Raw genomic sequence first — 23,347 nt, forward strand, 5'->3', positions numbered from 1 at the left:
AGCAGCAATGTCCACAAGGTACTGCCAACAGCTTGTGTCCAAGGGCTTGTCTGCAGGCTTGCAAGTCTCTCTCCGTCCAAAGGGGACTTCAGGTATTTCACAGCTAACGCTACGTGGAGAGGCACAGAAGAGTGAAACTGCCAATAATTACCAGTTCTACTGACATCTACTAACTGAGCCGAGGGGAAACTCCTAGCATGTTCCCCACAAGGTGGATTAATTTATGTATATTCCAGTGGTCTTCTAAAAAATGGCATACATTAGCATAGATTGAAAATAAGTTCAGTGAGAACAAGCAGTGTCCACAATTTGTAATTAGGTTTGACTCAAGTCCCTGACTTTAAGCCCAGCAGAATGCAAGTCTTAATGCTTTGACCTGACTTCTACTGTTGCAGGGAATGCCTGTGGAAAATTTGAAGCCTAAGTCCTTTTCTTGACCCAGGGAGCTGAGGCAGCCTTTTTATCATTCCCATTAGCAGGAGAGAACAGAGAGCTGGTTCTCCCAACTTCCAGTCAGAGCCTGGACTGAAGCAGCTTTATGGACCTCCTTTGAAGATATGAGTGAAGATGACTGTCAGTTCGATGTATTGCTAGAATGTTGTTTAACAGATTATACCCCAAACAGAAGAAAATGCCATATTTGCAATATTTTGCTAGATTTTTTCAAACCAGATTACAGACAGAACTTTAACATGTCCTTGATGGACTGTGGGGCCCTTATTTAAGTTTAACCACATCATTGATAAGTACGTTGTGAGGTCTCAGCAAAATCAAAATCTGTAAGTCACTATTCACTCTGTGGGCAGGATCTTGAGTGGAGCCTTTTTCACTATAAGTAATGTTAACTGAATGCACAAATATGGTACGTTACCCAATGTACTGTAGCATGTAACATATAATGTACTTTGGCATGTTACTGGCCTAAACTGAATTGCTGACTTAATGCTGGTGTACTCTGAGTTAAGATCAAGTGTAGTATCTGCATTAGGGGGGGCTGTACTGGTATAATTACATCATACAAAATTCCTTAATGTAGACAAGGTTTAAGTGAGGAAGACAGTGATGATCGTTGATTGGGACAGTTGTGGCCTGTACTGAATTGCCTTGGCTGAGTTCTGAGGCTTGATAACTAGAGGGTTGGAGATCTGCCCTCAGGTATGCACTGTGGCACAGCTAATGGCATAAAGCAGGCAGAACGGACAGCATTGCTTCAGTGGAACCTACTGCAATGGGGATACTCAGGTATTGGTTCCTCATGTCCCTCAGGGGAAGAACATCGTAGTGGACATAAGCTGGTACTTTTCAACAGCTGTCACTGCCTGCTCTGTGGGTTGCTTTTGGTTGGGAGGAAGCTAGTTCATAGTTTTCACTGATGGTTGCCAACTTTTATCACAGTATCGGCATATCAAAAAAGTGTCTTAAACACACTGAGCTAGCCAAGGAGAGGCCCCTTCCCAAGACTTTATAAAACCAAAATGCTTAGTTGCTACTTTATGATACATCTGTTATGTGGCTATATCTATTAAATGAGAACAGGATACCTGAGTACCACTAACCTTAAGAATGAGTGCGCTGTTGTAGTTTTGTTATCCTGGGGCTAATTTGCAGTTACCTTCTGTCCTCAATCTGTTTTATCCAGTTGGGGGGTGGGGAGGGGAAGGATTAGGTATGGAGTAGGAGAAAGGAGGAAATATTTGTGTAGGTGGATGTACATTAAATGTTAACTTGAGTGATTCACACATGCCACCAGGCTCTTCCTGCTGGCCTTGTGGAGTGAATTTATTTAAGGGGAGATTTTAATTTTCCATGTTACTTTTCAAACAGAGGGCAAACTTAGATTTTAGACATCTTTTAATTGGAAGTGACAGCTAGAATGCCAAAGTGTCTGGTTTCAGAGTAACAGCCGTGTTAGTCTGTATTAGCAAAAAGGAGTACTTGTGGCACCTTAGAGACTAACCAATTTATTTGAGCATAAGCTTTCGTGAGCTACAGCTCACTTGCATCCCATGAAGTGAGCTGTAGCTCACGAAAGCTTATGCTCAAATAAATTGGTTAGGCTCTAAGGTGCCCTAAGTCCTCCTTTTCTTAAAGTGTGTTGGGTTACCTGCTCAAAGCAGGTTCATTACTTTCTTAAAGGCTGAGATTCAGTTCATGACTCTTTGCAAACGAGTATTCTTGCAATCACGTCTGTACCGCTGGACTTTTGGCCTGTCACGTCCTTGCAGCCGCACAGGAATAGACCAAATGGGGAATGATTGCTGTGGAAGCCGTTCAGCTCAAGGTTGAAGAAAATTCTTGCCATGGCTTGTCTCATTCCTCCTACAGCTAGCGCTTTTGCGGTAGAGAGAAGAGTCTGTGCCTCAGCAATGTCTGTAGGAGGGTTGGTTTTATTTCTCTCAAGTACATTAAACGAGAAAATGTATTTTCCTTCTTAAGTAAAAACATCTCCCTTAATGACTTTTTCTACTCTGCTTTGAGCAGGGGGTTGGACTAGATGACCTTCTGGGGTCCCTTCCACCCCTGATATTCTGATTCTATGATACGCTTCGTGGGGGCCTCCTCGAGGCGAAAAGGGCTAGGTCTCCAAGGGTCTACGACCTACAGTTTCAGCCGTTCTCGTACCGGACTGGGCTGGGGCCAGAGATTTTATTTTTTCCCTCTCTCCCCGCGGTGGGTGAAACTGAACTAAGTAGTCCAGGAAGAGCCGAAGCCCCAGAGCAGCTGGCTTGGAAAGACGCTCTTGCGCAACAGGTGCGTGGCGTGGGCGGGCGGGCGCGTGAGGCGGCGGGCTGGGGGGCCTGGAGCTGGCGGTCACGGCGGCCTCCTCCCCGGGGCTGCGGCCGCGCGGCCAGCGGAGCCGTTGTTCGGCCACGGGGGGCAGCGTCTGCGGCTTGCGGGAACGACACCGGTTTAAACGGCCTCTGAGGCCCTGTCCCGGCCCCTCCTGCTGCCTGTGGGGGCGGGGAGTCAGGGCCGGGCTCCTTTTTCCGCGCCCCCTCCCCCCCCCCCCGTCGCTGGCTGCGCGGTGTCCGTTCGGGGGGGGCAGCCCGGGGGGGGCACCTCAGCAGGCGGGAGCGGGGGCCCCAGGGCCCGGAGCTGGCGCTGAGTCACGGATCCTGCCCCCGCAGCTCGGGGCGGGGGGGCCGCAGCCGCTCTGGGGCGAGGCAAAGAGGGCGGCCCCCCTTCCCCCGCCCCGCCCCGCCCCGCCGACGCCGCGTGTGCGGCCCCGGCCGGCAGGCGGCTTCGCTCAGTCCTACGGCGCAGGCGCCGAAAGCCGCGTGCCTCCGGAAGTGCTCGCTGCGGGGCGGAAGTGAGGGGGCGGTGCCTGGGTGGCGGCGGGATGGAGCCGGAGTGGGAGCCCCGCGCTGAGTGCTCAGGTGGGGGAGGGGCCGGGGCGCTGCAGCCCCTGAGAGCGGGCGGGGGGGCGGGGGCAGCTCCGAGACTCTCCCCCTCGCGCCAGGAGCCCAGGGCGGGGACTCGCCCGCCGAGACCCTCCCTGCCCCCCCCACGGCCTTTCACTGCTGGGGGGCCCCAGAGAGACTCGCCCCCGGCCCCTCCCCACCCAGAGCCCCATTGCTCCTTGCCCCACAGTTTGCTGCTTTCCCTGTGTCCCCCTGTACCCACCCCTCCCCCCTCCTTAGAGACCTCTTAATCCCTCCCCGTCTCCGGACCCTGTTCTTCCCCCCGCATTGCCAGCACTGGGTTTGTGTGAGGAGGAGAGACCCCTGGAGGGACTTTCCTACCCTGGGACATTTTGAATGAGGGAACTTCGTCCTCCCCCGAGCCCTGGGAGCCTTTACAGTCACACACAGTGCGCGATCCCTTGGCAATAGGAATGCGTCTGCAGGGCGGGACACTTCACAATCTGTTTTAAAATTGCTCTCCTTCCCCAGTGAGTGGGCCTGGACGCATGGGAAAGCAGCGCCCATAAACCTTAGTGTGGGGTCTGTGGGGGAGGGGAGAGAAGGGATAAGGCCAGCTCTGAGGCCTGGAAACAGCTACAACTCTTCACTTTTTGGAATGTCCTACTCTTTTCCTCCAGGATATGAAGTACTTAGTGTTCTGTATCCACCTATGAGAGTATGGCCACACAGGGATTTTTAGTCATCTTAACTAACGTCCCTGTAAATTCTAGTGGACACAGGACAAAAATGTTTGTTTTTTAACCCTAGGCTGCAGCCTAAATACAACTCACAACAAATATTTGTGGAGTGTCTACACAGCGTTTACAGTCTTCTCAGTTAATGTGTTTAAAAATTCAAACACAAAACTGGTTTGCTGTTTTTTGTCCCTTTTCTGTTCTTTGACAACCTGTGAATTATATAGAGGGAATTAAATGGAAACCAGTTCCTTGATTCCCCCACCTTCTCAGTCCTGGAAGGAGAGGATGCCCAGAGTGTTCTGTAGCTGCATGAAGATCTGACAATGAAAGAGAAAAGTAGTAGGGAAATGTGTGCAATAGTTGTTCATCTCAGGCTGACGGTCATCTGGAAACACATACACGAATAAGTGCTAGGGGCTTTCCAGTAAGAGTTCAGAAGTCAGACTCAGACCCTGGGATTAACTTTTTAAAAAATCTCCTGACATTTAAACAAAACTAATTTTGGAAGGGCTGGGTTGCATGTCATGATTTTTTTACTCTTGGGGTTGTCAATATTCAAATTGGCCCTTTTAAAAGGGGTTAGTTAATTAAAAAAAAGTGGAGTGAAAAGATGAGCTCTCCCTGCCCAAACACATCATCTGAGACCTAGGAGTAAATCATAAGATACTGAAGCATTCTCTAGTCTACAACCCTACTAGGAAGATTTATAACAACAGAAGTGAATGTATTTAATGGAAACACTTGAAGTGACCTGTTCTGGGGTTGAGGCCCTTTTGTGTCTATAAATGCTGTTTGTATTCTATGGTGTTTAATAATAATCCATTAATAAACACACAAGCTATTTAAGTAATTGTCTTCCAACCTTGAAAATGTTCCTATTCAGGGCTTCCACAGTGATCTAACCTCTGCTGGAGTCTTTGCAAATTGCAGGATTTAATTTATCTCCAAAGTGAGGAGGAATAATTTTGTTTCATTTTTATCATTTTAATTTAAATGCCAGGTGCAGGCTTTGTCAGTTTTAGCCATCTGAAAGAAGCAGCAGCAAAGTAATGAGTTTGAGTCCACAAACAAACAAACAAAAGTTACTTGGTTTGGTACAAGCGAGTCTTGTGAAGTGATTTTTTTAAAGTCTAATTTCTTTTATTGTGGTTAGGTACAGTAGTATTTCCAGACACACTGGAAAATGTGTGTTAGAAAAAGGCAAAATAATTGGAGTATACCATTGTGTGCAAGATTAACTGGACCATTTTCAGACCTGCTGTAAGCAGGTGCAGCTCTCTTGACTTCAGTGAATTGGTACCCTTTAAATCAACTCTGGGTGTGGTCCAGTGGGCCAGTTCTTTCAAATTAATTATACAGGGAGAGCACCATGTTAATTTTTGACCCAGTGCATAAATTTTGCACAAATAAGCTTTTAGAAAAACTATGATCAATAGAAATGTTCCCTTTTTTAAAAAGTATTTGAATGGAAAATGTTTTTAAAATAAATAAATAGTGCGGTGGCTACAACCATATATTTTAGTCTTGTGCCTGAGGACCAGACACTGAAGCTGACTAGAAACAAATGTGAAAATGACTAGGCTTTCTATTATCCAAGCTGTTATAAATGCAAACAGTATGCAGAATAAATGGTGAAAAGTAAATTGGATTTCTACTGTTGTTTTACTCATCTATGATGGTGAGAAGCACGTTCTTGTAAATATATTTTTAATTCAAGAGTCCCTTTAATCTGAAGGAAGATTGCAAAAATACTGAGAGATGCCTAAATCATTGTGTTATAAGTGTTTCCAATGTGTACATTGAAATGGATTTCCTATTAGGAATCCTATAACCTAACCAGAATCTGATTGCCATAGTATATGGAGGAAGGAAGTGCCAATGTAGTAAGAGTGTACTGCCCCCTGGTGGTGGACAGTCACCACTACAGATTTTATAGCTCTTCCATAATTTGTTTTAATTTACCTGATGATTTATCTAACATCTGTTTTGATTGAGGTTCATACCCTTACTGATAGCATAATGGGGTGAGGCAAAGGGAATTCCTGTCCAAAAACAAGGAACTAATTAGAAATACTGAACACTGATAAAAAGAAAAGGAGGACTTGTGGCACCTTAGAGACTAACCAGTCCTCCTTTTCTTTTTGCGAATACAGACTAACACGGCTGCTACTCTGAAACCTGAACACTGATAGAAATTCACCTTTAATTTTGCATAAGATTTGACTTTTCTTCTATGAACATTTTTTTTTCACCCACCTTTGCTCCTTGTGTCCCTTTTCTATCCACCCTGGTGTTCTTGTGGTCCTGTGAGCAACACTTGGTGGTGCTTTTTGTGTAAAGACATCTAGACCCATGCAACACTGTGTTCTCTATCAATATGGTGGTTGTGGATTGTAGCTTTTTCTAAGCTTTGCTGCCTTCTGATAGAGGGTGTGCTGTGTGCTGACAGAAACAGGCTTTTCTTATGAATTGATTTGAACCTTCTTGGCATATTCATTTTAGGATTTTTTAAATATCCAAAGTGGTGATAAACATCAGGGGCAAAAAATATCTTATGTTCTTTAATAGGATTTACAGCTGTGAATGTGCTTTAATAGAATGTAATCTAGGCTGAAATCCCCCACCATAATAAATTATAACTTCACAATTTGGTATTGTATTCCCCATGTTTATTACTTTATTTGTCTGGTGCTATAAATGTTTGGGAGGGACAGAGGTATATCAGCAAAACCAAAAGTTTTGTGCGTGAGAAAACAGGAAGCATAAACTAATGGTTAAAGCCTAAAACTGGGACTCAGCCTATTTAGGCTGTTGTTCTCGGTTTGGCCACTGGCCTGCTCTGTGTCCTTGGGTGAGTCACTTTACCTCTCTGTTTCTCCGTTTTGCCCACCTGTGAAGTGAAGATAATGCCACTTCTTTATCTCACAAGGTGTTTTGAGGCTTAATTCATGAAAGTTTGTAAAGTGCTTTGAACTCTTTGTGTGTATTATAGAAAACGGAATCAGTAAAATTATTGAGTGGAGCACAGAGTGTGAACCTACAGGCAACCTAGCACCTACCATTTCTCAAAGCAACAAGGCATTAAGGGCTATGGGAGCCAAGGAAAGACTCATATTATCCTAAAGCTCCCTAGAGAACTGCATAACCGATCTGGAGTTTACTTAGCTGCCTTCCATGACTATGAGCCTGTTCTGATCATATCTCAGGGGTGGGCAAACTGTTTGGCCTGAGGACCACATCTGGGTATGGAAATTGTATGACGGGCCATGAATGCTCATGAAATTGGGGGTTGGGGCATGGGAGGGGATGAGGACTCCAGCTGGGGGTGCGGACTCTGGGCAATGCCAGAAATGAGGAGTTCAGGGGGCTCCGGGCAAGGGAGTGGGATGGTGGGGTGAGGACTCCCCTGGGGATGAGGAGTTGGGGATGCAGGAGGGTGGTCCGGGCTGGGACCGAGGGGGGTTTGGAGGGTGGGAGAGGGATCAGGGCTGGGGCAGGAGGTTGGGGGACAGGGGTGCAGGCTCTGGGCAATGCTTACTTCTAGCAGCTCCTGGCAGCAGCAGCATGTCCCCCTTCTGGCTCCTACACAGAGGCATGGCCAGGCAGCTCTGTGCATTGCCCTGGTGCATTGCCCATGTGCATTGCCATGGTTCCCAGCCAATGGGAGCTGTAGGGGCTACGCTTGAGGTGGGGGCAGCGTGCAGAGCCCCCGGCTGCTCCTACGCATAGGAGTCGGAGCAGGGACATGCTGCTGTTTCCAGGAGCCGCGTGGAGTGGGGCCAACCCCATTCCCCAGCTGGAGCGGGGCAAGCCCAGGACCCTGCTCCCCGGCGGGAGCTCGAGGGCCAGATTAAAACATGTGAAGGGCCAGATGTGGCTCCCAGGCCGTAGTTTGCCCACCCCGTCATATCTGCTCTGAAAATGTCAGCCCAGAATACTAAGGTGTGTGTTAAACTGGCTTAAATCCTCTAGTTAAGGTATGGGGAGATAAGAGTCCCCTTAGCATATGTCATTTGCTTGAGTCAAGCAGTTGCCCTCACTCTAGTGAGCAGGAACCCCTGCCAGAGCATTAGAAGAGCAGTGAGAGAATAGAGTTCTGTAAATATGTCAGGACAATGATTTCTCTGTTCTGTGGAGGGCTTAAGTAGTAGGTGGGAGACACTGAGGGGATTCCAGCCCTCATCTTGCAATGGTCAATGAATTCAATGATGTTGGAAGGTGTTGGTTTGATAGCCCTAAAGGCTGAAGTTTTATGTTTCTCCAGAACAAATACAGGATGGCCAATGGGAGCTGCAGGGGTGGCATTTGGGGCAGGGGCAACGCGCAGAGTCCCCTGGCTGCCCCTAAACATAGGAGCCAGAGAGGAAACATGCCGCTGTTTCCACATGTGCATGGAGCGTACCCCACTCCCCATCTGGAGCGTGAGCGCAGGGCAAGCCCCAGACCCCACTCCCCAGCAGGAGCTCAAGGGCCAGATTAAATCGCAGGCCGTAGTTTACCCACTCCTGTTCTATGGTGTCCCCTGAACCATGGTCTCTTTCAGAAGGAACATTCTTCAAGTTTACAGCCTGAGGTTTATGAGGGAAGTACTGTTGGCCAGTAAGTAAAGATCTGTAACTTACAAAGATAGCTGAAGCCTGCAATACCTCTTTGTGTTCCTGAACTCTGTGTTTAATTCAGGTTTCAAAAGCCAGAGAGAAAATTTCCCCTGCCGAAAGCAGCAGTGACCCACTGAGGCAACTTCCAAGGTCATAATGAAACTGATGAATAGAAGAGACCCCTATTTTCGAGAGGTCATCCGGTTTGCAGTGTGTTGCAGAGCCCTGACACTTGTGCTCCAGGCAAGTCTCCTAATGAACACAAGACATTGTACTAAATGTAATATACTACTTCAGAGTTACCTCCTCAGTACTGCAGGGTGTATTTTGAGCTATCACGATCTTCCTGATTGTTACTGGACTTCTAATGCAGAGGCCTACAAGCAGCATCTGGGAAGTCATGTTGCTGTCAAATAGAAGTTTGACATGGTTAATTTACTTTTAAATTAAAACTTTTGTGTGAATTCACTGCTGTTGCAAGCGGCTGTATTGACAGTTCTATAGACTGAAGTCCCCTGTTTATCCACAAAACAGGTACGTTAATCTTCCCACTCAAACAATTCCCAAGTCTCAAGCCTAGAGGCACTATCTCTAGACATGAGGACATCTCAGTGCTCATGGCTAGGGCCCTACCAAATTCACGGTCCATTTTGGTCAATTTCATGGTCATAGGATTTAAAAAATTATAAATTTCATGATTTCAGATATTTAAATCTGAAATGTCATGGGGTTGTAACTGTAGGGGTCCTGACCTAACTGTGAAGGCAGCAGTGCAGAAGTAAGGGTGGCATGGTATGGTATTCGTAAAAAGAAAAGGAGTACTTGTGGCACCTTAGAGACTAACAAATTTATTAGAGCGTAAGCTTTCGTGTCACAAAAGCTTATGCTCTAATAAATTGGTTAGTCTCTAAGGTGCCACAAGTACTCCTTTTCTTTTTGCGAACACAGACTAACACGGCTGCTACTCTGAAACCTGCCATTATGGTATGGTATTGCCACCCTTACTTCTGCGTTTCTGCTGCTTGCAGGGCACTGCCTTCAGAGCTGGGCACCTGGCCAGCAGCTTCCGCTCTCTGGCTACCCAGGTCTGAAGGCAGTGCAGGAGTAAGGGTGGCAATACCGTGACCCCCCTACAATAACCTTGCAAAAAAAAAACCCATGACCATTTTTTGCATTGGGATCCCCAGTTGAGAAACGCTGGTCTCCCCCATGAAATCTGTATAGTATAGGGTAAAAGTACACAAAAGACCAGATTGTATGTGGGGAGACCAGATTTCACAGTCCGTGATGCATTTTTCATAACCCTATGAATTTGGTAGGACCCTACTCATGGCCCATTCACTCCTTAGTGTGTCTGCTGAGACTGTCAACAAGGAACCCAGCTGTTTTGGCTTTTGTGAAGTGAAACCAGTCTAACTGGGAAAGATATTGAGCGCCACCAAACAGCCAGCTGATAGTAACAACTTTTGGTTTCTACTGGGTTGGGATGGATTTGAACAATCATCTGAGAGATGAAAGGCTCCATATCTGAAAAAGTCTCCTAAGCCAGCCAGTTTCCTGGTAATGTAGGTTTCACTGTAAAGCATCAACTTTTATGTTTTTCATTACAGTTTGTTAAATGCAGCCCTTTTTTTCTTCTGTTCTCCTTCCCCTGTTAGTGCCAGCACTGACATAACTGAACAAGGGACACCCCTAATTCCGCATTTTAAGCTTCAGGACTGCTCAGTCAGATGCATGACTTTCGTCTGGCTGGGTATTACAGTGCTTTAAAATTTAGACCCTAGCCTCTTGAGCTTTCTGTTTTTCTCTCATCTGTTAAAACATGGTGAATGCCGCAAACTCACAACGGGGCTAGTTTGTTGAGAGTCCCATTGACCTTTCTAATAGGAAGGTCAGGGGACACCTGTGTGTCAGCTGCAACAGCAGCATGCTAAGCAGCAGAGACAATGGGAGTGTGATCTAGTGGCTGGAGAAGGGGCTTGGGCACTGCATTCACCTGCTGTGTGACATCAGTAAGACGCCCCCTCTCCGTGCCTCAGTTTCCCCATTTATAAAGTGGGCATCAAAATGTCCGTCTCACCAGCATGTGGGGTTGTGAAATAATCATTATAAAGCAGTTGAGAGGTTTAGATGGAAGCTGCAATAGTGTACATTCACTAGCACAGACAGAGTTAGAGCTGTTCTGGAGTAGAAATGAATAAACTGTGCTTCATAGCTAGCTACAGAATCACAGCCATTACAGAAAGAAAAGGCCTGCTAATTCATCTCCATTTCCCACCTCCTGCACCACAGAGGTTAATGCAGGATTTGGATTTTTCCCTGCATATTTTCCAGAGTGTTGTCTGGTCTAGATTTGAATGTTCCATATGATTTGGGTTTTCACCAGAGACTATGTTGTCCAATAGGTCTCACCACTTCGAACCTTTTCCCGATACTCAAGGTATGCTACACTGCCAAAAAAAAAATTTTTTTTTCTTTTAAATCAGGATAGCTAACCAACATTCACTAACTTGGGCTAAAAGAGCAGCAAAGACTCGGCAACTCAGATTAGCATCTCGAGTTAAAGCCCATGGGGAGCCTGGCCTTGAACTTGAGCTGCTAACACATTTCTTTGCAGTGTAAACATACCCTTAGCCTGCATTTCTTGGCTCCTGTTTATTCTCCCTTCTTGGAGTTAACACTTTGAGTCCCTGGAGTCCTCCTCCTGCTTGGGACTCCATTTGACTGTCTTCAATGCTGGAAGTCACAATAGAATGCTTGGTTAATTTCAGTTCTCTCCTTCTCTCTTCCAGGCCCTGTTTAACTTCTTGGTCCCGGATCATGCAGCAGATGCCTTCTCTCCTCCCCGCCTGTCAGAACCCAGCCTCTGTGACTGGTTGTCAGAATGGCTGTTGGGAGGCTTGTCACACTGGGATGCAGAGCACTTCTTGTTCATAGCTGAGCATGGCTACCTGTACGAGCACAACTTTGCCTTCTTCCCAGTGTACCCCCTCAGTGTGCGAGCCGTGGCAGAGGTCACATTGTGGCCTCTGCAAGGGCTACTGTGTTTACGGAGCCGCCTGCTCTTGTCAGCGGTGTTTTTGAATGCTCTCCTCTCAGTCCTGGCAGCTGCTGTCCTCTATGAGCTGGGGTGCGTGGTGCTGCGGTGTCGCAGGATGGCCTTCTTCTCTGCTGTCCTCTTCTGCCTCACCCCTGCCAATGTGTTCATGACAGCCGCTTACTCAGAAAGCTTGTTTGCTTTCCTGGTATTCACTGCCATGCTGCAGCTGGAGAAAGGACAGAGCTGGACCAGCGCACTTTTCTTCTCCCTTGCTGCTGGTGTGCGCTCCAACGGGGTGGTCAACACCGGGTTCCTCATCTATTCCCAGAGTAAAGACCTTGCCTTCGAACTCCAGGCAGGTGCTGGGACTGTAATGAAGCTGCCTCATGTCTGGAGACGACTCTTCCGCTTTGCAGCTTCAGTGGTTCTGATGTCTGCAGGGGTCTTTTTCCCATTTGCTTTGTTTCAGTCCTATGCCTACTTGAGATTCTGCAATCCTGACACCGGCTCTGAACATGCTGTTCCCAGGCCGCTCTTGCAGCTGGCTGTGGATAAGGGGTATCGTCTAGCGGCCATGAATGGGGTGAAACCTGTGTGGTGCTCCCAGGGGCTCCCTGTGGTCTATTCTTATATTCAAGATGTTTACTGGAATGTGGGCTTTCTAAGGTACTTTGAGCCTAAACAGGTACCCAACTTCCTGCTAGCTGCGCCGGTTACTGTGCTGGGCTCTTGGGCCGCCTGGTTCTACCTCACTGCAAATCCCCAGTACTGCTTAATGCTTGGGCTAGTGAGAAGGAAGAATGAAGGAAGGAAAGGAGAAGACTCTGATAAGCCAGTGGATGGATTTCGTTGCTTCAGTGTCTTCGTTTACACGGTCCATGCCACGGCTCTTCTGGCCTTTGGAATCCTCTGCATGCACGTGCAGGTGGGACATTTCAAGCAGCATATGGCAGTGGTGTCTTTAAAGGAGTTTAATGCGGTGGGCAAGGTGATAGATTGACAGCCGTGGAGGTGGAATTTGTCTAGCCACAGAACAAGGACGGGGGCAGTGCAAGCTTCCCCCTCAGCACATTTCATCGTGCTCTGTAGGAACCACTTCCAGGTCAGAGATGCCTGTTCAGTTTCCCTGGCCATTTAGTTCCTTTTCTTTCATTGACACTGCCTAAAAGGAGGCCCATTAGGTGCCAGGTGTGATGGGGACACTTATGCACTAGGAACTACCGGCTTGTTTCACTTTGGCCACTTATCTAATGGATGGTGTTTGTAACATGCTTATCACCAGGACAGCAAAGTGCTGCTAGTCAACTGTCGGGGGTAAAGACTTTGGGCCACTACCACCTTGGGCTGGGCTTGTACTGGTGACCTGGAAACGAAAAGCTCTGTAACCCCGTACCAGTCTCTAGAAGTGTTTTAAGAACTCACGTGCAGGAGGTACTCTCTCTCTCTTCCCCTGCCTCCCAATGTATGAGCAGGACTCCTCCTTCTGGAGTCTGTCCCCTCTCACTTGGAATCCTGTTAAATAACCTCTTCAGTCTCTGACATTGCTTTGGCAGGTCCCCAGCAGATCTATGGGTGTAAATGTTTGCATGTGTTCAGCAGGCAGGGATTAGTGGAGAATGTCTCTGGATTCCTCCTATGTGCTAACAGTCTGTCCCTCCAATTACTCTAGACCCTTCAGGGTTGAGGAGGGTTATAGGACATACATGCTAGAGGGGATGCCATGGAAGCTTCACAGGAATGATGCCTTTATCCTTCACAGGAGACAAACTGCTGCCATTCAATTTAGTACATGGGGGGGGGGAAAGGGGGTCATTGTCACTTTCAAGAAGTTGTTTGCGGTGTAGTTGTAGCCATGTTAGTTCCAGGATATTACAGAGTGGGTGAGGTACTATCTTATATTGCACTAACTTCTTTCCAGAAGAGCAAAGGGAGTTGTTTTAGGCCATTGTTTCCCCTCTCCACACTGTTCTGCAGAGTGCTGTGTACCAGCTAGCTGTTGCTGTCATCCACAGAGATGGTTGCGTTTTAGTGATGCTGCATGCATAGCATTTATAAAGTGCTTTGGGATCTTCTGAAATGTAAGGCTCTTCATAAATGTAAAATAGTCATCTTCTTATTTAGGGTTTGGCTCTCTCATTTTCCTTGGGGAAGATAGCAAGATTCAAGTCTTTGCTGTAGCCCTGCTCAGGAATAGGGCTCTGTAGAGGTTTTAGTAGAGATTTCTGCAGAGCTGTGGCAAGTAAACTGTTGCTGTGTTTTTCTGTAACCTGGAGGTTACTTGGCTGCTTTCACAGACATCTTTATAAGCGTAACCCTGAGCTGAGAGGCATTTTATTTCATATTATTTTATAATAAATTCTAGCACCATAAAGTGGGCCTATATTTCACTCCAATTTGTCAGTAGTCTGTTTGAGGCAGATAGATTGCACCTTTCATTCTTCAGAATCAGGGTCACTTAGAGTCACAGGCACAAAATTAATGTGCTTTTTTTCCCCCTGTTGTTTTCAGGTTCTAACCAGGTTCCTAGGCTCATCTACACCAGTCTTGTACTGGTTCTCTGCTCATCTGCTCCAGAACTATGAACCTTTGCTGTGGAAAGAAGGAACTGCTATCCAGACTGCAGCATCCCTCTCTGAAAAGCCCAGTGTAGGCAGCTCTTTTCTTGGATCGTTCAGAAAAGGGATTTCTGAAAACCCCATCATGAGATTACTGCTGAACTGGAGAATAAGTTCCCCTGTCACCAAATGCATTCTGGGATACTTCCTGTCCTTCTGGCTGCTGGGGCTGATCCTACACTGCAACTTCCTGCCTTGGACATAGTTAGAGTTTGAGAACATGTATTTGTGATGGACCTGCTAATGGGAACGGAATCACTGCTCAGAATATAAACTTTTGTATTTTTTTTTATTTCCAAAGGCATACAGAGCCCGCAATATGTGCACATGACTCTGCTCTTATTGCTGTAAACCTCATCCTTCCTCATTCCATTCTCCCCCTACAATTTGTGCATTACTGGTCGTATGATGGCTAAAATCTAATCTGTAAACTCTCTGGGGTAGGGGTTGTCTTTTTATTCTTATGTCTTCTGTGAAGCACTTTACCATAATTAATAATGGTCTAGTGAAATGAGTTATAGGTTAGGTTACAGTTGACATGTCTATCTGCAGAATACAAATTGGAGTTCTGAGATGGTGGAGATACTCAAGGAAGCATCCTCTAGCTCGCAGTGAGAAGCCTTCCTAGTGTGCTCCTCTTTCTGTAGGAGCGCCTGGGCATCATGGAGAACAAGTGGAGTCACAAAGGAGTTGGCTGGAGAGGTCCCTAGGGAAAGTTGTTAGAGGTTCTCAAGCTAGGGCATATGGAAATTCACAAGGGTGTATCAAAGTGTTTGAATGTTGTCAGTAAAGTTTGTGGACCTTATGAGAGTCACTTTTCCCCGCCAAATGAAAAGACTTCTCTAGCTTTGGGAAATTTGAGAACTGCCTGTGGTGGGGAGGAGAGTCAGTGTGACAGGGCCTACAGCTTGGAGAGTACTGTCAGGAAGTTGGACATTGAGGGAAGGAAATGAACATTCCTGTTTACTTCATTAAATAGTAGGGGAGTGTTGCCCTCTGGTTACAGCAGGGCAGAAGGACTGAGGTCTAATTCCTATTTTCAGTTCTGCTGCTGACTTGCTGTGTATTCTGGAGAAAGTCACTTCCTCTTTATGCCCTGATTCTACTCTCCCTTAAAGTGGAGACAGTGCTACTTCCCGCTCTCACCAAAGGATTGTGAAGTTTGTTTAATGAATGTGTGAAGCTCTTTGAGATCTTTTATAGAAGGCACAAAAGAAGGGTAAAGCATATACTGTTTTTAGCGTAAAACAGAATAAGCTAATTGTAAATGTGATAGTCTCCAGCTATCCAAGCTTCTGACTAGATGAAGGCTTTGAGGATACATCTACAAAGCAAGCAGAAAGCTGTGGCGCTGAGTCTCAGAGCCTGGGTCTACAGACTCAGGCTCACAGGGCTCCGTGCTGCAGTGCTCAAAATAACTTCAGAGCCCAAGCTCCCCCCTGAGCCTGAATGTCTACACAGCTATTTTAGCACTGCAGCATGAACCCTGTGATCCCAATTCTGTAGGCCCAGGCTCTGCTGCTGGTTTCTACTTGCCATGTAGACGTATTCTGGGTGTCCCCTGAGACTTCTGGTTCTACAGTATTTAAGTATAGTATACATATATGACCAGTTAATGATTTAGGGTGTTGTACATTTGCGCGTGCACACACTCTCTCTCTCTCTCTCTCCCTTGACAGTAGCTGTTTGTAGCTGGTCACCTTGGTTTAAATACTGCTTGCAGCAGGTCATAACTGCAAATTAATTTGGAAGATTCTTCTGAGGTGCTGGCAGTTGTCACCCCTTCAATTCCAGAAGGGACAGACTTAAAGGAAATGAGAAGCAGGCATACCTGCATTCTGGAACCTAACATCGCACACAGCAGTAGGCTAATGTAGCGAACATGACTGATAGTGAGACTTTAAAAACAAACGTACCCTGAAACTTTCCAGCTAACTGGAAGAGGCTATAGTGAGATTTTCCAAAACAGCCCCGGGATCCTGCATGCTGCCACTGAAATCAATTGAATTCTTCAGAGATCTGTCTGCAAAGATCTGCTTGTGGGATTGGGTCCATATTTTTGCGCCTGTAGAAGGCAAGTGTGTCTTCAGTGTTTAAGCTTTGCCTTCCCTACAAGAAAATTCTGCTGACATTTTTAGTCAGACTTTGCACTGGTAAATAAGAATAAAGATTAAACTTAAAACTCCAAATAAAACAATGAATAAAGATAGACCTGTTGCAATTTTAGTATCTCTCTGGTTGTCAAAAACAACTTGTAAACTGAACGCATTTGAACTGGAGTCCCTGAGACACAATTGCAAGAGGTCCTGCGACACACAAAGAGTAGCAGCACTCCAATGGGGGCAGAGGGCTACAGTCATTCATAAAACTACAGGAACCTGAGCTTGAACATGATGCCCCGACTGCCAGCCAACACCCAGGAGGCTGCCTCCTGCCTACACCCAGCAGCAGTGTCTTATGTTGCTGATGCCATTTCAGCAATTGCTTGCACAGGTTGACACTTCCTGGACTCCAGCTTCTGTTGCTTCAGGCTTTGCTGACCCTGGTTATTGCTGTGAAGGGGGAAGAGGCTCCTTATTGCACCACCCAGACTCAGGCCAATGGAACCTGTTTCCTGAGTGTGGGAGATCTCTTGGACATGTCTCACTCAAAACATGTTTCTCCCCTGACTAATGTGTGATCCATATCTGTGTCACTCATTTCCCAAAGCTTCCAGAGAACTGAATGGACCTTGAATCCTGACCATACACAGTTGTGAAATTTTAAATGTAAGAGGCCAAATTCTGTGCTTGTTTCCCCACTATTCAATTCTGCTGATTCCAGGTGAAACTTTGGGGGCAAAGACTTTAACCATAAGTTCATTAACGTCACAGTGGGCTGTGCCCTTTACCTACCCACTTCCATAATAGATGGTAAAAACGTCAACGAGAAACTGACAGAAATAGCAACCACAATAATGGTAGGGATGTGACTCAAACTGCACAGCAGGAAATTGATGATTCAGCCAGCCTATGTTACCCTTGCTGCCTTATGTACCAGTTATGGCTGTAGAGACTCAGACTCTATTCCGATGCACAAGTCCATTTCTGAGTGTTTCTGCTGCAGCATTATTCCCTATATCTATGCTCTTCATCATTAAATTATCTAGGTAGCAGGACATGTCCTATCCTTAGTTTCTTTTATCGATTTTCATCAAAGCCAGGACACTATTTGAAGTTTGGACCAGGTCAGTAGTGATCAAAAATGGTTACAGTCTTGAGGGTGTTTTGTGATATATATGAAATAAGTGTGATCTCAGTCTGTTTCCAAGTGGTACAAGTATCCCACCTCTCACCCAGAGAGCGAAAGGATTGAGTGAGCCAGGCAGACTGAACTCTCCTGGTTTGCCTGTGGGTGGTCCCTCCATCAGAAAGGTGAAACATGGTGTGGGTTAGGGAAACTTAACCTATCCTCAAAAAGAAAAGGAGTACTTGTGGCACCTTAGAGACTAACCAATTTATTTGAGCATGAGCTTTCGTGAGCTACAGCTCACTTCATCGGATGCATACCGTGGAAACTGCAGCAGACTTTATATACACGGCTGTTACTCTGTTAACCTATCCTGTGGATAAACAGAGGCCTTCAGTTTCCAGGGTGGTCAGCTCACCAACTTCCACCAGCACTAAATTCACTACAAACATTTATAAAATAAAATAACAAAACAATTTGACTTGTTACTGTTTGCTTGGTTAGATCTGTGGTTATTTGGGGGAGCTACAGTTACACTGGGTCTGTAAGGGGAAGGTGTCTGGTGGGAGGTGAGCTACAACTGGCTTGAAGTTGTGACCATCACCCAGGTGGCTGTTAACAGCTTAATTGGAGGAGGGTACACACACTGGTGGTGGTCCTGCTGTGGGAGTTGTTATAATGGGTTTGAGCCGAGCAAATGGGTTTGTATTATAATGGTGTTATGGTTTGGTAGGGGCTGCAAGTTGATGGTGCAGTGACTGGCCACAAGGAATGTTATACTGTGGTGGTAGTTATGGGAGTAGGGGGTGAGAGGGGCTAGGGGTGTTGTGATGGATTACACAAAAAAGGTTTCAGAGTAGCAGCTGTGTTAGTCTGTATCCGCAAAAAGAAAGGAGGACTTGTGGCACCTTAGAGACTAACAAATTTATTTGAGCATAAGTTTTTGTGGGCTACAGCCCACTTCATTGGATGCATTCAGTGGAAAATACAGTGGGGAGATTTATATACACAGAGAACATGAAACCATGGGTGTTACCATACCCACTATAACGAGAGTGATCAGGTAAGGTGAGCTATTACCAGCAGGAGAGTGGAGTGGGGGGGCGGGGGGAAAACTTTTTGTAGTGATAATCAAGGTGGGCCATTTCCAGCAGTTGACAAGAAAGTCTGAGGAACAGTGGGGGCTGGGGGGAATAAACATGGAGAAATAGTTTTACTTTGTGTAATGACCCATCCACTCCCAGTCTTTATTCAAGCCTTAGTTAATTGTATCCAGTTTGCAAATTAATTCCAATTCAGCAGTCTCTCGTTGGAGTCTGTTTTTGAAGTTTTTTTGTTGAAGAATTGCAACTTTTAGGTCTGTAATCGAGTGACCAAAGAGATTGAAGTGTTCTCCGACTGGTTTTTGAATGTTATAATTCTTGATGTCTGATTTGTGTCCATTTATTCTTTTACATAGAGATTGTCCAGTTTGACCAATGTACATGGCAGAGGGGCATTGCTGGCACATTGGTAGATGTGCAGGTGAACGAGCCTCTGATAAGAAAAGGAGTACTACTCTGGAGCCTCTGATAGTGTTGCTGATGTGATTAAGCCCTATGATGGTGTCCCCTGCATAGATATGTGGTTCTCCCTCCCCTCCGACCCCGCTCTCCTGCTGGTAATAGCTCACCTTAAGAGATCACTCTCGTTACAGTGTGTATGGTAACACCCATTGTTTCATGTTCTCTGTGTATATAAATCTCCCCACTGTATTTTCCACTGAATGCATCTGATGAAGTGAGCTGTAGCTCACGAAAGCTCACGCTCAGATAAATTTGTTAGTCCCTAAGGTGCCACATTTCAGAGTAGCAGCCGTGTTAGTCTGTATTCGCAAAAAGAAATGGAGCACTTGTGGCACCTTAGAGACTAACAATTTTATTTGAGCATAAGCTTTCGTGAGCTACAGCTCACTTCATCGGAACAAGTACTCCTTTTCTTTTTACAAAAAAGAAGCTTACAAGAAGTGGAAGACTGGACAAATGACCAGGGAAGAGTATAAAAACATTGCTCGAGCATGCAGGAGTGAAATCAGGAAGGCCAAATCACACCTGGAGGTGCAGCTCGCAAGAGATGTTAAGAGTAACAAGAAGGGTTTCTTCAGGTATGTTAGCAACAAGAAGAAATTCAAGGAAAGTGTGGGCCCCTTACTGAATGAGGGAGGCAACCTAGTGACAGAGGATGTGGAAAAAGCTAATGTACTCAATGCTTTTTTTGCCTCTGTCTTCACGAACGAGGTCCGCTCCCAGACTGCTGCACTGGGCAGCACAGCATGGGGAGGAGGTGACCAGCCCTCTGTGGAGAAAGAAGTGGTTCGGGACTATTTAGAAAAGCTGGATGAGCACAAGTCCATGGGGCCGGATGCACTGCTTTCGAGAGTGCTAAAGAAGTTGGCGGATGTGATTGCAGAGCCATTGGCCATTATCTTTGAAAACTCATGGCGATAGGGGGAGGTCCCGGATGACTGGAAAAAGGCTAATGTAGTGCCCATATTTAAAAAAAGGGAAGAAGGAGGATCCTGGGAACTACAGGCCAGTCAGCCTCACCTCAGTCCCTGGAAAAATCATGGAGCAGGTCCTCAAGGAATCAATTCTGAAGCACTTAGAGGAGAGGAAAGTGATCGGGAACAGTCAGCATGGATTCACCAAGGGCAAGTCATGCCTGACTAATCTAATTGCCTTCTATGACAAGATAACTGGCTCTGTGGATGAGGGGAAAGCAGTGGACGTGTTGTTCCTGGACTTTAGCAAAGCTTTTGACATGGTCTCCCACAGTATTCTTGCCAGTAAGAAATATGGGCTGGATGAATGGACTATAAGGTGGATAGAAGGCTGGTTAGATTGTCGGGCTCAACGGGTAGTGATCAATGGCTCCATGTCTAGTTGGCAGCCGGCATCAAGTGGAGTGCCCCAAGGGTCGGTCCTCAGGCCGGTTTTGTTCAATATCTTCATTAATGATCTGGAGGATGGTGTGGATTGCACCCTCAGCAAGTTTGCAGATGACACTAAACTGGGAGGAGAGGTAGATACGCTGGAGGGCAGGGATAGGGTACAGAGGGACCTAGACAAATTGGAGGATTGGGCCAAAAGAAATCTGATGAGGTTCAACAAGGACAAGTGCAGAGTCCTGCATTTAGGACAGAAGAATCCCATTCACTGCTACAGACTAGGGACCGAATGGCTCGGCAGCAGTTCTGCAGAAAAGGATCTAGGGGTTACAGTGGACGAGAAGCTGGATATGAGTCAACAGTGTTCCGTTGTTGCCAAGAAGGCCAATTTTGGGATGTATAAGTAGGGGCATTGCCAGCAGATCGAGGGATGTGATCGTTCCCCTCTATTCGACATTGGTGAGGCCTCACCTGGAGTACTGTGTCCAGTTTTGGGCCCCACACTACAAGAAGGATTTGGAAAAATTGGAAAACGTCCAGTGGAGGGCAACAAAAATAACTACCTGAAAGGGAGTTCCAAAGAGGATGGATCTAGACTGTTCTCAGTGGTAGCAGATGACAGAACAAGGAGTAATGACCTGAAGTTGCAGTGGGGGAGGTTTAGGTTGGATATTAGGAAGAACTGTTTCACTAGGAGGGTGGTGAAGCACTGGAATGTGTTACCTAGGGAGGTGGTGGAATTTCCTTCCTTAGAAGTTTTTAAGGTCAGGCTTTACAAAGCCCTGGCTGGGATGATTTAGTTGGGGATTGGTCCTTCTTTGAGCAGGGGGTTGGACTAGATGACCTCCTGAGGTCCCTTCCAACCCTGATATTCTATGATTCTATGGTGGGGTGAAGGGGACTGTGTAGCATTGCAGGATTAGGAATGAGTGTTTTGGGGGGACAGGAGTTATGAAGAGTTATGGGGTTTTGAGGGTTGGGGATTAGGGATGAATGGAATTTTGGGGGATCTGAGGTTTTTTAAGAATGTTACAGGTTTAAGAGAAAAGTGGGATCTCTGGGGGCTGCAGGGCAGACTTCCAGCCATGTGGGAGGTGGTGTGGCTGAGACAGTTGTGAAGTTATGGGGTTTAAGAGATTTGGCGAGAATGTGGTGTTCAGGTGAAGGGTTATTATGGGATGTCACTGATTTTTGGGGGGAGTGGGATTTGTGGGGTTTTGATGGGTTTGAGGTGTGTAGAGAGCTAATGAATGTAGAGGTAAAGGGAGTCGGGTGCTGTAGTGTTCAAGGTGGGGATTGAGGAGTTATGCGGTTGTTATGGCTTTAGAGAGCAGGAGTTTGGGTCTGTGGTATTGGGGTGGGGATATGGGAGCCTGTGGGGGTGTTAGATTTAGGGGGTATGGGGATTTGGCTGGGGGTGTTAGGTTTAGCGGCTGAGGGGGCTATGGAGGTGTGTAGTGTTAGGTTTAGAGGTGAGGGAGCTTGGGGCTGTGGAGGTACTATGGGTAATGGTGTAAGGGACAGTTTGAGTATGTGGTAGTAGAGGCTGAAGGGTAAGAGTGTTAGGGCTAAGGAAGAGTGGGGAGCTGTGCTATTGGGGTGTGGGTCAGGCTGTGGAAGGAGTGATGGTTTGGGGTGAGAGGGTTTGGGGACTGGGGATTGTGGGCTGGGGAGGATGATGCTTTAGGGTGTGAGGGGCTTCAGGAGATGCTGTTGGGATTGTATTCTGGGGCTCTGGCATGTTAGGAAAGGGGACTGAGCAAGGTTTGGGGGCTATGGGGTTTGAGGGCGGGGGCAGAGGAGGTTTGGGGGCTAAGGAGGGTGATGGTTTAGGTGTGAATTGGGGTTAGGGGCTGTGGGGTGTGAGGGAGGGGGCAGAGGAGGCTGGGGCTATGTGGGGAGATGGCTTGGGGTGATGGGTTAGGATGTGAGGAGGTTTTGAGGGCTATGAGGTGTCAGGACTGGGTGGATTGGGGGCTGTGGGGTGTGAGGATGGGGGAATTGGGGGCTGTGGGGTGAAGGGTTAAGGTGTGAGGGGGTTGAGGGGGCTGTGGGGATTCAGGCTGTGGGGTGATGGGTTAGGGTGTGAGGGGTTTGGGGGTACAGGGTGTGGGGTGATGGCTTAAGGTGTGAGGGGGTGGGGGGGTTGGGCTGTGGGGTGATGGGTTATGGGGTGAGGTGGAAGGGTGTGAAGGTTGGGTGGAAGGGCGCTGCAGGGCTGTGAGGTGATGGGTTAGGATGTGAGGGAGTTTTGGGGTTGAGGAGCTTGGGGGCTGGGCGGGAAGGGCGCTGTAGGGCTGTGAGGAGATGGGTTTGGGAACTGAGGGGGGTATAGGGTGTGAGGTGAGGGGTTAGGGTGTGAGGGGGTTTGGGGGCTGTGAAGAGATACGGGGTGTGAGGTGATGGGTTAGGGTGGGAGGGAGTTGGGGGGTTGTGAGGGGGTATGAAGTGAGGGGGTTGGGGGGCTATGGGGTGACGGGTTGGGGGAGGGAGTTGGAGGGCTGTGAGAGGGTATGAGGTTAGGGGGTTGGGGGGCTGTGGGGTGACGGGTTGGGGGGCTGTGAAAGGGTATGAGGTGAGGGGGTTGGGGGCTGTGGGGGGTGCAGGCTGTGGGGTGACGGGTTGGGGGGCTGTGAGAGGGTATGAGGTGAGGGGGTTGGGGGCTGTTGGAGGTACGGGGTGTGAGGTGATGGGTGAGGGGGTTGGGGGGCTGTGTGGGGTGCAGGCTGTGGGGTGATGGGTTAGGGTGGGCGGGAGTTGGGGGGCTGTGAGGGGGTATGAGGGGAAGGGGTTGGGGGCTGCGGGGGGGTGCGGGCTGTGGGGGGAGGGGGTTGGGGG

General features: G+C 47.4%; 1 protein-coding gene across 3 annotated transcripts; it reads left to right on the plus strand.

Annotated features, from left to right (window-relative positions):
* The first annotated feature begins 3,319 nt into the window (after nt 1-3,319).
* PIGV (phosphatidylinositol glycan anchor biosynthesis class V) lies at nt 3,320-16,581 on the plus strand. Of its 3 annotated transcripts, none has more exons than XR_014714520.1 (4): nt 3,320-3,377; nt 8,783-8,943; nt 11,493-12,842; nt 14,249-14,336. XR_014714520.1 is itself a non-coding variant. In XM_084652342.1 (4 exons), exons 2-4 carry the CDS (start codon nt 8,857-8,859, stop codon nt 14,558-14,560), a joined length of 1,572 nt encoding a protein of 523 aa, XP_084508468.1. In that variant the 5' UTR covers nt 3,320-3,377; nt 8,783-8,856; the 3' UTR covers nt 14,561-16,581. The 3 variants fall into 3 exon arrangements, 2 of the variants coding, with proteins under 2 accessions (XP_084508468.1, XP_084508469.1); XM_084652342.1 differs by having other exon boundaries at nt 11,493-12,665; nt 14,249-16,581; XM_084652343.1 differs by lacking the exon at nt 11,493-12,842 and having other exon boundaries at nt 14,249-16,581.
* Nucleotides 16,582-23,347: the final 6,766 nt, after the last annotated feature.

This window comes from Lepidochelys olivacea (genome assembly GCF_965140295.1).
Source record: "Lepidochelys olivacea isolate rLepOli2 genome assembly, chromosome: 19".
Lineage (NCBI taxonomy): Eukaryota > Metazoa > Chordata > Testudines > Cheloniidae > Lepidochelys > Lepidochelys olivacea.

What these genes read in the sequence shown, in the direction of transcription:
- PIGV (XM_084652342.1), top strand. Translation starts at nt 8,857, where the DNA reads ATGAAACTGATGAATAGAAGAGACCCCTATTTTCGAGAGGTCATCCGG. An exon ending in CCCTGACACTTGTGCTCCAG is followed by an intron (nt 8,944 to 11,492) that starts GCAAGTCTCCTA and finishes TCTCTCTTCCAG; the next exon opens with GCCCTGTTTAACTTCTTGGT. An exon ending in TCCTCTGCATGCACGTGCAG is followed by an intron (nt 12,666 to 14,248) that starts GTGGGACATTTC and finishes TGTTGTTTTCAG; the next exon opens with GTTCTAACCAGGTTCCTAGG.